The 12,635-nt window shown below is 36.3% G+C and overlaps 2 protein-coding genes across 2 annotated transcripts; one reads left to right on the plus strand and one right to left on the minus strand.

Moving 5' to 3' along the window:
- Window positions 1-1,179: 1,179 nt before the first annotated feature.
- On the minus strand, window positions 1,180-7,237 carry twnk (twinkle mtDNA helicase). Its single transcript, XM_020918332.2, has 7 exons — window positions 7,185-7,237; window positions 6,300-6,954; window positions 5,218-5,920; window positions 4,213-4,453; window positions 3,772-3,879; window positions 3,429-3,570; window positions 1,180-2,414 (listed from the first exon to the last, which is right to left on the minus strand). The coding sequence occupies exons 2-7, from the start codon at window positions 6,924-6,926 to the stop codon at window positions 2,097-2,099; spliced, it is 2,139 nt and encodes a 712-aa protein (XP_020773991.2). The 5' UTR covers window positions 6,927-6,954; window positions 7,185-7,237; the 3' UTR covers window positions 1,180-2,096.
- A 218-nt stretch (window positions 7,238-7,455) lies between these two features.
- mrpl43 (mitochondrial ribosomal protein L43) lies at window positions 7,456-9,209 on the plus strand. The gene is made up of 3 exons (XM_020918289.2): window positions 7,456-7,713; window positions 8,177-8,283; window positions 8,955-9,209. The coding sequence occupies exons 1-3, from the start codon at window positions 7,583-7,585 to the stop codon at window positions 9,170-9,172; spliced, it is 456 nt and encodes a 151-aa protein (XP_020773948.1). The 5' UTR covers window positions 7,456-7,582; the 3' UTR covers window positions 9,173-9,209.
- The last annotated feature ends 3,426 nt before the right edge of the window (window positions 9,210-12,635 follow it).

A 12,635-nucleotide genomic window follows, 5' to 3' on the forward strand; every position in this document is an offset into this window, starting at 1 on the left:
TTTTCTCCATGGAGATGTCATTGCTTTGCTTAAAATGTTCCACATTATGAAATTAAACAGCTCTACTTTACATTTATTAAATTACAGGTTGTTTTATGGCTCAAAAACATCTAGAAAAACAGGCATTCTGACTGTGAGTGGGGTCGCCTCTCCACAGATCTGACCTGGTTTGGTTTGATCTCCATGAAGATAGAGAAGATTTATAGCATACTGTGAAACATTCCAGACAAAGCAACAATCTTCACAGAGCAAAATAGCATTTGGCAGACAATCCACTAGAAAAGTTACATAGTTTAAGTTTAGTTTTAATACTTCAAATGAGTATCTGGATTTGCTCCTGAGCCAAGTACTGGGTATTTGTGACAACCCTACTATCAAGAATTGTCTCTTTCTGAAGCGATTAGTCTGCAAAACTTCCTTTTTTGCAATAACAATACCCCAAATAGGAAGCTCCAGTTAAAAGTTCCCTGATACAAAACATCTGCCACCAAAGAACCTCATAAATCTCACTGTGTTTTGTTTTTGCTGACACACAAAGAGACTACAATCCAATAAACCACTTGAAACATTAATACGATTCACTGCAGAGGATAACATCGCACTTTCTGGGGCAGTTGATGCAGCCTGAACACCCACACTACAAGACAAAAGGCTCATTAAAGATTCAGAGGGATGTTTTGAAGGTTTTGTATTTATTAAAGGTCACTTAAACTAAATTATGTATTATGTAAAGGTATACAGTATGCAAATACTGTTTGAAGTACTGTATACTCAACTGTCCACTCCAAGATAAACAAATTAACTTAACCAATATTTAAGGATCTGCTTAAGTTACTGATTTTGATACAAAATTTATTTATTTTTTTTCCCTTCATTATGATCAGTCACATTTTTTGATTAAATTTCATGAAAAATAAAATTTCATAACGTATATAGCAATAATTAAATATATATATATATATATATATATATATATATATATATATATATATATATATATATATATATATATATATATATATATATATATATATATATATATATATATTATAGGTCAAGTAACTTTTAAGTTTAAGTTAATTAGAAGTGATCACAAAAAAAAAAGTAATCTACATCTATGTCTAATCCTGCATCAACGTCAGATGACACCGCCCCCTACTGGCCATAAATAAAAACACAAATCTATATTGATGATTTTTTTGTACAGTGTTTAATACAAAAGAGGTATTAGTATAAATCAGTAGAAAGCACTTTTTGTCCTATAAAAGCATTGGCACTTAACAGAACATTATCAAAAATGTTTTACACCTTATTCCTTCAAAACTGTTTAAATGAAATCATAAACCCTTTTAATTTCACATTGAATATACTAGTAATGCATAAATGCTGTAGCTTATTTAATAAAGCATCTAATACTATTGAATCTTCATCTGAAAGGGGCATGCATTATTCATTTGGATGAATAAGAGGGAAAATTATATTTGTATACTGTATATGTGAAACAGTGTCTAACATAAATGACTTGATACATACAAAATACAAAATACATAAAGCATTATAATGTCAGTTTATGTCAAATCACAGGATCTCATATAAAAGGCACATTATTTTACATATTATTTTTAATTATGTACAATGTGTACAATAATAATCGTAAATTTACCAACCATTTCAAAAGGTACACTATGTAACTTTTCTGGAAGAGGTTCTGCAATCAGCTTGACATGGCTTTACCTGAAATGTTCCACAGTGTGGCATTTAACATCTATCTTGATTTATCCAATACAGGTGTTTTTATTGCTAAAAAAATAGCCTCAAAAACACACAGTCTTACTGTGAGCTGGCTTGCAACTTCACAGAACTGATCTGTAACTTGGTCTGTTGATCACCTGCTTGTCTCCATGGAGACAGATGTGTTTGCTGCCATACAGAGGAACATTACAGGCAAACCACTTCAACATCTTCAAGGAGAAAAGAAGCAGATGACCAAAAAAGCACCTTTAGTCCAAAAGGTTCAAAGTGAATACTGAGAAATGCATTATTCTAACTAAACGTAGCTTAGTTGAACCTTGTACGACTCTAAATAACAGTTCATTTTATTTCTGGTTGGTTTCACTTGCTGTAGCAGTTTTATTCTTTGTTGTTTTAGACACTTTTTCCTTTTTGACCTCGTCCTTCTTCACTGCCGCGTCAGGTCCTGGGAGAGCGTCAGTTTCGCTCTTTGTGGGCTTTTTGAACTTGAGTTTACCTTTAACAGGAGCGGAGAAAGTGAGGGACGTTTTGATGAAGTCCAGAGGGAAGATGCCCACGTCGCCATCAAAACGGTTCTTCGTGACCTGAAGAGATCTGCGGCCGGGGCAGGTCACCAGCTTCTTCTCCTGCAAAATCAGCACGTTGTCTGCCTCCTGGGACGCCTGGGAGAAGACATAAGAGCTGTTATATCTGTCTGTTTATATTTACATTTTGTGTTTAGATCACTGGCAAAAAGACAGCAGCCTGTGCTCACACTAGAACATGCATCAACCTCAATCATGCCTTATTTGACACCAGTCTTCTGTTATTTTTGCTTTACTTGCCATTTTTGCTCTTTATTATAATATATTGTGATGTGGGAGCTACTGTGTCCAAATAATTTTCCTTGTGGATCAGCAAAGTTAAAGTTTAAGTCTAAGTCTAACCAAACAGGAAACAAATCTGGCCTTGGATGATTGCAGTTCAAAAAGGCTTTTTTCTATTCTTGTCTTCTCTTTTCTTTAATATTTTTTTATTGAGAAAATTAAGTATTATCACATACAATTTAAAAAAGACCCAGGGTCAGGTGTGTGCCATGTTGCAAAGCTGTTTTTTTGCATTGCAGTGGAAAAAATGCATCAAACATACCATAATTACATAACCTTCACAGGGACTTATAAAGATGTTTAATGAGATAAAAATGTTACTTATTTCTACTTTAAATCATCTTGCAAATGCCAACTCAGTACTTTTGAGACCCCCATTTTAGGACCTGCTGTTCAAATGTACATAATATTGCAAAGTTGAACAATTAACCAAGACTTTCTAACAAGGATTATGGCCAGAGAATATACTTTTTTGCATATTTTTGCTATTAATCCCAAAAGTAAAATCTTATATCAAGTGTATTGGCTTTTTACTTTTTTCATCCATTTTTTCAATAAGACTACAACATGGATGAATGCTGCTAAATGATTTTCTTTTCCATTTTGCACAAAGAAAATTGTACATAATTGTGTTTGTGTATTCTGCAAAGTTTTACAAAGAAAGTAGCAGTCAGGTACTGTCAGTCAAGATGGTCTCTGAGCTAGAAACTCACTCAAACTTTCTGATTGGGAGGTTTATTATTTCTGATTTATGTCAAAACTTGGCAGAAATTGAACTGAGTATCATATTATGTTTTCTGAAAATTGTACCTTTGCAGAACCGAAGATGGATGCAGTTTGAAGCTCTCGGTCGTCTTCCTCTTTTCTCGGGTGAATGATCAACGTGACATGACAGCTGCTGTTAGTGGCAAACTTCCTGAACGCTGCAATGATGTGGTCCTGTACCGCAAACCTAAAGATTAGATTAGATAAAACTGGATTAGCCTTTATTGTCTATTGTCTTAAATTCATGTTGGACAAGCAAACAAAAATCGACCAATAACAGGCAAAAGACAAATCCAAAACAGTACAATTCTCCTATAAAGATTCATCAATGATTTCCAGTCTGATAATGTTGAGTATTAATATGTGTTTGGTTATTGCACAGACTTACTTGTCTACTGTGAGGTTTTCCTGCCCCATCATGAACTGCAGGTTGTCAATTATAACGTGGTTGATGTCGTAGAGGTACACCGCATGCTGCATAGTATCAAGAACAGTCCTATATAGAAAACAATGCGAGTAAATAGTTTGAATAGTGCATAATATAGCAAGTTTTATTGTTTTTATTTCTAATTATTGCTTCATTTGGTGAGATAGTACCCTTGTTAAATATTTATCATAGTTTTGGCAGTTTGAACACAAAAAGTGTTGTAATTTTATTTTATTTGTTAAATGATTTGGCCTATTGTTTACTTTGTGGCTGCCAGGTAACACAACTAGAACGTAAAAGTAAAAGTATAACCTTAAATTGCCAAACTAAAGAAAATTATGTACGATTTTTTTTGTAATCTGTAATCTGTCTTATTCCCCTTATGGCGTCCTGGCAACTTACTTGATGTTTTGCTGTCCGTGGAAAGTCATAAAATACAACGGCAGCTCTTCAAACTTGTCAGCCCAGTAGTCGTATTGCTCTAAATTATCCTCCAGTCTCTGCATGGCAAACTGTGTGAGCATGATCTTAGCCAGACGCACGTTGTTGATTTCAAAGCTTCCCCATAAAGTGTTGACTCCCTGCATACAAAGGTCCAGGGCCAGCTCACTAATGAAGGTGGTTTTTCCGCTTCCTGTTGGACCTAGAAAAGAATATACAGAAATATATTTGTAATCAAAATAACATTACAAAGGTTTTTTAATAACTTAGGTGGCACTATATAAACTACTACTATTACTACTACCCACAAACTGCTATTACAATCTTCATGTTTGACCCAAGGACTTTGTGAATACCAAGGTTACGTCATGTGAGCCATTTTAACATCAGTAAAGGTTTTATTATCCCCCCCTCCCCCCAAAAAATCAAATAATCGAATACTCCTCTCACTGAATTATTATTAGCTGTTTAAGTATTCACAAAATTATATCCATTTTGTTTGTGGGTGTTTTTACTGCTACATTTTGGGCTATAATTTGCCACCCTGGATTAGTGTATTTTTGTGATATGCAGTAATTATAAAGAAATGTCTGACGAAAACATTGGACCAAAATATACTCATTTCCCTTCTATTTCTTTCTTTATCCATTATAAACTAGATATTGACCAATATGGATTTTTTTTTTTTTTTTTTTTTGGCCGATTGTTTAGAATCCAGAGAAACCGATGACTGATAAGATCTGCCAATATTTTTCGGCCGAGTTTGATAGTAAATGTAAATTACAGAATTTGGGAAAAACTACAAACTCACCCAGAGATCTTTTTATCACAAAACAATAAGAGAGCTGTGTAGTCACGTTTATTGCAGTGATCTCTTCGCATTGAAGTGTTAAAATAAAGGTTTTTGGCAGAGTCCAAATATCATCCCAATCAATTATAAACATCCTGGCTTATAATTTATTGTACCTGTAAAAACTGTCAGCTCTCCTTTGCGATGTCCTTTGAGGATCCTGTTGAGTTCTGGAAACCGTGTCCATTTGACGCCTGCCACCTGATCTTTGTTCAGCAGCTCTCCATACACGTCCTCTCTCAGCTGCTTAAATGAGACTATAGACTTGTGTGCTGCTGGGATGGAGGTGCTTATTATTCTAGATAAGTTTTTGCTCTCTGCCAGTGCCTCAATCGGAGATGGTCTGAATTCTCCTGGTCTCACTAGCGAGCATCTTTTTAGACCTAGTTTCCTTGAGAAAATTTTGGATGATTCCCAGGAACGAATATCTGATCCTAGCCACAAAGTTACTCTTTTGAATTGCTCTAAATAAGGTAGGAGGATAGGTGGTAAACAGCTGACTCCACGTGGTAGACTAACACAGGGGAGTCCCGTAGCCTGGCTTACAGCTAATGTATCTAATTCACTTCCAGTCAAAACCAACTCTGTGTCCTTACGTCCCACCAAAGGAAAGCCAAACAAGTTATAGTACGCACTGATCCTGGGAAGTGTAGCTTCCTTATAGGTTACTTTGTCATTTTCAGTGATTTGGGCAGATAGCAGCTTCACCCCCTTTAATGAACAGTTAGGTCCTCCAAACCAGGGGAAAACTAAATTCTTGGTCGGCTTGAAGAGTCGCACTCCAAACTTCTTCAGGGTTGCATTGGTAATTTTGGTAATCTGGAAGAGAAAAGTGAAATATTGTTCATTCATTTATGTGAAAACAAATATTTCAAGTAGATTCAGGCATCATAACTAAATAAATGCTTGGATGACAACCAATAGCATATATAAAAATATAGTAATAAAATATAGTAACATCCTTTGATTAAAGTGGATGGCCCGAAACCAGATTTCCTTGCCAATCCAAGATTTACATCATATTTTATTTACATATCCAAAAAATTCTTAAACATTATCCAAGTTAGAAACTCTTTTTTTTTACCCAGACTTAATATTTGGTTATATATAATAGTTTTAAGTAATTAATGTTTTTAAACTAGCACCATAAAATAAACACTGTGGAAAAGGTATTTATTATGAAAGCAGATTGTTATACCTGGAACATAGTTTTAATCAGATGTGCCTCTTCCTCAGGAAGATCTGTGAGCGGGACAGAACTGGACCAGATCCTCTGCACCTCTTTCAGCTCTCTGTCCCTTTCCTCTTGCTCCTCTTCGCTCTCGGGATACCCCAGCAGCATGGAGGGGCTGAGGGCATCTTGTTCATCTTTTTGCATCACCTCAAGACAATCCTGAAGGTCCTCCCAGCTCCCCTCCACCAACGTGTCCATACACAAAAACCTACCAGTAGTTTTGTCAACAAATAAGGAAAAGCTGTCTTTCCTTAAAGTAGGGTCCACAAAAATACTTGGGATGTGCAAACAGCTGTAACCATCAAGGAAATGTATATCTTTGGATCGCAGGTAATTTTTTATATCAGTTACAGTCACAGGACTAACTGGGAACTCGCCACTAGATTTAGCATCCTTTTTATAGGTCCTATAAATCCTTAAGTGGACAGGCAGACTGTGTGGCAGCATACACAAAGCAGGGGCAGCCTTGAAATAAGGTTTGGGGGTAAAATGTCTTAAAGGCAGAGAGGAAAGCAGTGTTCGGTGGGGGAGTTTTGGGACTCCAACCTGCAGGAGACAGGTGGACCCCTTCAGCAGCAAGCTCCTCCACATCCTAGTACTGTCCTTCAAGACATCGAGCCTAAAAGTAAAAGATCAAGAGAATATGAATAAAAAACAATCTTAATATTAACACAAAAATTATATACCGATTAAATATTAGCTGCAAAAGTCTGTAGATATCTCGAGGGTCTTAAAACATTAAAATTGGTACGTGCATTGACTTTTACGTTGTTAATCTGATAACGATAGACGGGGATTTAAGTAGTGATCCGTAATAAGATGCCAAAAGAGAAAAATAAATCAACTTACAAGTTAATTTCTTGGATGTCCTCCCCTCCATGCTTTGTCTGCCTTGCCCGGGCTTTTTGGTGTCCCTTCAAAACAAGTTCGTGTGGCCCATAACCTAAAGGGTCCGCACAAAAAAATCCAGTGATATCGAAATAACAATACAACTACTACTGCTATTATTCATTTTAAACATAAATCCGTTTTTATTTTATTTTCCTTTCAATCTAAAGACGCAAATACGTATTTTCCACACATTTATAATCAGCATAAGAGTCTTTCGGACACATTTTGCTGACGGACCAAGATGTTCATGCTTCGGTACATGCCCGTCAATTTGTCCTCTACAGAAATCCTTCTATAATATCTTTTTTTATAGTTTTTACCCACTCACTGTGTCATAGATTAGCATATAAATAAACATGACTTCAAGAGGGACGCCGAGTCGGTTTCTCAAAAGCGTCCTTCAAAACGGAGTGGGGCGATATGTTTGTCAGCTCAAACGCGTCTCCATCATTTTCTCCAAAAACGCACAGAGCTCATTAGGAGTCAGGTAAAGATCACGTTTTAACTGTTTCTTTATTACTTGACGGTCATTTCTTGGCTATTCTCGAGTATTGATAATGTTTGTTCTTGATCACACTTACGTGAACCCTGAAGACATTTAGAATTGGATTGAATTAGACTATTTTAGCTAGATTACGCTAACCCCATATGAAAACAAATTAAATTCCCCCCGCCTCCCCTTCCCAACACCAAAATATTGATGCTCCAACCATATAATCGAATATATTTGATTTCATTTTATTGTATTTCTGCCTTTAAAAACTGCATATTACTTTTAAACTGCAGTACAATACAAAATCACAACACGCTAATGATAATAATGAGTTGTGCCACAATACAACAAATTAAGTTCTCAAAAATGTGTTTGTTCATTTAAACAATGGAAAATAATGTATCGTTGTAATCTGTTTTAACAATATAACTGCTTTAATATCTTTTTTTTTCAACAGAGACTTTATTGAGGAAGGAGTGGTGGATTATGCAAAGAAAAACCCAGGGACAGTCGTGTATGTGTCGCCTCAGACCTCTCGAATCCCAAAGATTGTAGCTGAATATTGTGAGTACTCTTGAATTCATTGTAAAAGATGTAAGATGATCTAACCCTTACTAGGTTAATTATCAAAAATTAAAGGGCAACAATACCTCATTCAGTAATGTTGAAGTGTTTGTCCACTGATCTGAAGAATGGTTGGTGTTGCGATTCCAAATCCTACAGATGATGAATGCTTTTGAATTGTTGAATTGTTGTGTCCTTGGGCAAGACACTTAACCAATCTCGCCCGCAGTGTCTACAGACAGTAGTGTATGAATGTTTGTGTGAATGGGTGAGTGGTTCCTTAATAAAAACAACTTTTTGTGTGTCTAGAAGGAAAATGCAATATAAACACGATAATTTACCATATAGAAAAATTACTGTAAAGCTTTAAATCTTAATATAGTGTCCAAATTTGATTGTTCTTAGGGACTCTCAATTTGCCCTTTAATCTAAAACTGTAAAATATGAGGATGAATACAACTACTGAAACCATTCACACTGTCATTGATTTTTTATTATACAGTTATAGTTCAAAATGTGAATCAATGAAGATGGACATTGTTGTCATTACTTCTTTTGTCAGACAGGGGGCGTCCTAACACCATCAAATTAACATACTCGTGCTTTGAAGTTCTTGGCTTGCTCTTTGTCACTGACACTGTTCCATATGATTTTTTTTTTCTTTTCTGCAGTAAATGGCAACGTGAGGGAGGAAATCGTCACGTCCAAAACTGCACCACAGATTTCGGAGCTTTTGACCAAACTCACAAACCAGTCAGGGCTCGACATTATTCGCATTCGAAAGCCCTTTCACACGGACACCCCGAGTATCCAGGGACAATGGCACCCTTTTACCAACCGCCCTCCTTCCATCGGCCCCATAAGACCACGGAAAACAGATGCACATTAAAGACTGAATTTGATAAATAAATGTAGATTTAAATAGAGCTTGTAAAGCATGTTTATTTGAAACTTGTGGAAATTACTTACAATTCTGAAAATTAGTAGTTTTGGGGGGAAACAAAATTGTATAATGGGAGCCAAGTAGGCACTATGGCGCTGTGGTTAGCACTTCAGCCCATTCTTCTGCAGATTTGACAACCATATGTGCAGTCTTTTTGTATTAATATGTTGTTTTACTGGTTGTATTTTGGTAAAATCTAATGAAAAATGCAATGACCCAAGCAAAGACAGAAATTTTTTTTTTTTTTACATAAAGAGTCATTTTTAATGCAGTTTTATATATGAAACAATACGAGCACTGAACCAAGACTTCACCACAGTGTAAAAAATGCTAAAAGATTAACACCATTATAATCTATAGACATTTATACCTGGATTAAACCTTTTACAACCAGGACCAAATGATATCCAAACGAGAAATTGCAAGAACATAGTAATGCAATCATGATCTAAAAAGGATACTTCAAACTCAAGAAAATTTAGTTCCAATAGTCTGAGTTGAGCCTCTAATTAGACAATTGTTAGCTGTGGTTTGTTTGTTTATGATCTAGCGTTGCTGTCATCGATATTATAACAATGGGCTACATTACTCATTTACTGTGGAGTGTCCCTTTATAGACATTCTTATTCAATACAGCGCCTCTTTCAAATACAGTTTCTCGTAAAGGTTATTAAAAGTGCTCTGGTCCCCCTCCATTTTTCTGTGCCCTTTCTCTCAGCTGGTGGCCAAAGTAGAGACTTTTTTTGGTTTAATTCGATCGGGACCGTGCACTGAAATCCACCAAGTCCTGTCCTCCGAGTCCCACATTCAAATGGATGCGACACCTCTGCGCCAGGCCACTGTCCCTACGAATACTAACAAGCTCGTACTTGTTTAAAATCCCAAGGTTATTTCAAGATTCGCAAGTATTATAGACTTACACTGAACACATAGTTCTAAGGAAAAAAGAGCTTGGGTGCAGTGCTGTTAGAATATTGCATTAGCGTTCTCTATCCTATTAAGTTTGATGGATGAAGTAATTATGGAAGTCATCACAGAAGACAACGCCAGGTGTATTTTTGCTTTAATTGCGTAATAACACAAGGGATGTACAGGTTTTTTAACAGTTTAATACGATGGGGAGTGTTTTTAAAAACTGAAAATCTGGGTATGACAGATGGCGTGGCAATAGCTGGAGGGACGACGCTTAACCTCTGGCACAGACGTCCTCTGTGGGGCTGTGGAAGTGAGAACGTGTTAGAGGAGTATTTGTCCACACTATTTCTTTTCTCTTTCTCTTTTCATTTATAGATTTCTCAGCCAAACAATATGGGGTTGTAAAAAGCCAGAATTGCAATTTGAAATTAAATGGTACAAATGACAATTTAAGGGAAAATAAATAACTTAAATAAAAGAATACATTTTATATCAGATACACAGTGAAGTTTAAATTGGCGCCCTATGCAACTTTCTGATGGAAGATACGCCACCTGCTTGTTTCGGTTGAGATGTTATTGCTTTATGTGCAATTTATTCAATAAGAGTTGTTTTTATTTCTCAAAAATACCCTGAAAAACATAACGGTGAACTGGCATGTGACCTCTAATTCGGTAATAACCTCTCCATGGTGACAAGCAGGTGGTGGACCCTCTATTGCAAAAGTTACATAGTGCACCTTTAAAGGTTGTATAGACCATTTTCCAAGGAAAGAGAAATGCAGCAACTGTTTGTCCATTTTCAAATGTCACGCTTCGCTCCTCTTCCCCTTCTCCTCTTCTTTCAGAGACGTCAAAAACAGACTTTCCTTTGTGGGGAACTGGTCGTGAATTCTTGTCTGCCATTACAGCAAACTTTGTGCAAAACTTTGTGTGAGAGGATGCTACAGTTCAAAAGAGACGCTAAGAACCGCTGTGTTGGTTGAGTAAACAGCATCAGTGTGTGAGAGGCAAATGTAAACCACGTAATCCCAGCGCACCGGCAAGTCAGTGACGCTAGAAATATAGGGAGTTTGACTGACAACCCAGCAGCCAGTAGATAAAGAGGTGGCCTTGTTTTCTATTGGCTGATGTTTATCTGCCCCCACCACATCCACAGTTGATGGATTTTCATTCTTTTTTTTTTTTTTTTTTTGATCATCATAATTACAAGGCTGCTGCATCTCTATAATTTTATTTTGAACTTTCATCGACAATTTGGAAAAAAAAATCCTCCATACAACCTTTAAGTGGTTGCTTTTTATCTGCATACTGGTTTCGCAGAAGACCAGATGTCCTTCCTGATGCAGCCCTCTTTATTTTAACAAGGATAAACGTACCTTAAAAGTTAGTTAGTTACTTTCCAAATTGCTAGTAAACGAGCATTTCTTTTAAAATGGTAAAGCTAAGCCTTTCATGTATAGTGACAGGAGGCATGATCTGAATACTGAAGACCAAAGTTAAGTTTAAGTTAAGTAGCTCAGTGAATACTTGTGCTTATGGGAGAGGACGGGCTGCATCCAAATTACACTTGACAGACGTATAGATGCAATTTCTCTGTGTGACGCTGAGGAGAGCAACACTGCACCGAGCAGCTGTGAATGTAAATGATCTCTAAATATACTGGCCAGTATATACAGTGTTTCCCACGGAGTTTGTCAAGATTACGGTGGCTCAGTAGGTTTTTATTTGAATAATGTAATCTTATTCAATTTGTGGAATAAACATATCACTTACTGCATTTAATCTTCAGATAGATAAATAGATAAGATAGATAGGTTACTGATCCCGAAAGTAACTTCAAATAAAAAATAAACTTTAACCAGTCATTTTGACCGGTGTAGTCTTTTGTATGAGTCTGATAATACACGGGTGAGCAAACTTTTTGACTTGTGGGCCACAAGGGGTTCTAAAATTTAACAGAAGGGCCGGACCAGGAGCAGATGGGTGAAGTTTTTTGGTAATCCACCGCATACGAGAAAAAAAATAACATGAGAAAATATAATATAGAAAATATGTAGAAAACATATCCCAAGTTATTGTTAAATCATTACAAAGCATTACAACAAAATATCTTTCAAATCCTACAGTATTTACTATTTATTAAAATGACTGAAGATGATTATTATTATTCAAGTTTGGCGGGCCGGATTAAAAAGATAGGAGGGCCGCATATGGCCCCCAGGCCGTACTTTGCCCACCCTTGTGATAATACAATGCGCAACAAAGTCTAAATTTGTTATGACAATATAGTCCCCGTTGTGTTTAGACAATGGGCTAGAATTTTAGACTCTAGGGGCCCACCATTGTCTCCTCCATTAATCCGAACACTGTATATGAACGCAACGCACTGTTATGGCTTTAATCAGAACTACATCCGAACTAAACCACGTCTGAACTGGGACTAAATTAGAATAGAGCCTATAATCAAACTATAATTGTGGCTAGAAAATGAT

This window comes from Boleophthalmus pectinirostris, unplaced genomic scaffold, assembly GCF_026225935.1.
Source record: "Boleophthalmus pectinirostris isolate CB_2022bp ecotype Guang Dong unplaced genomic scaffold, ASM2622593v1 HiC_scaffold_14, whole genome shotgun sequence".
In the NCBI taxonomy this organism is placed as follows: domain Eukaryota; kingdom Metazoa; phylum Chordata; class Actinopteri; order Gobiiformes; family Gobiidae; genus Boleophthalmus; species Boleophthalmus pectinirostris.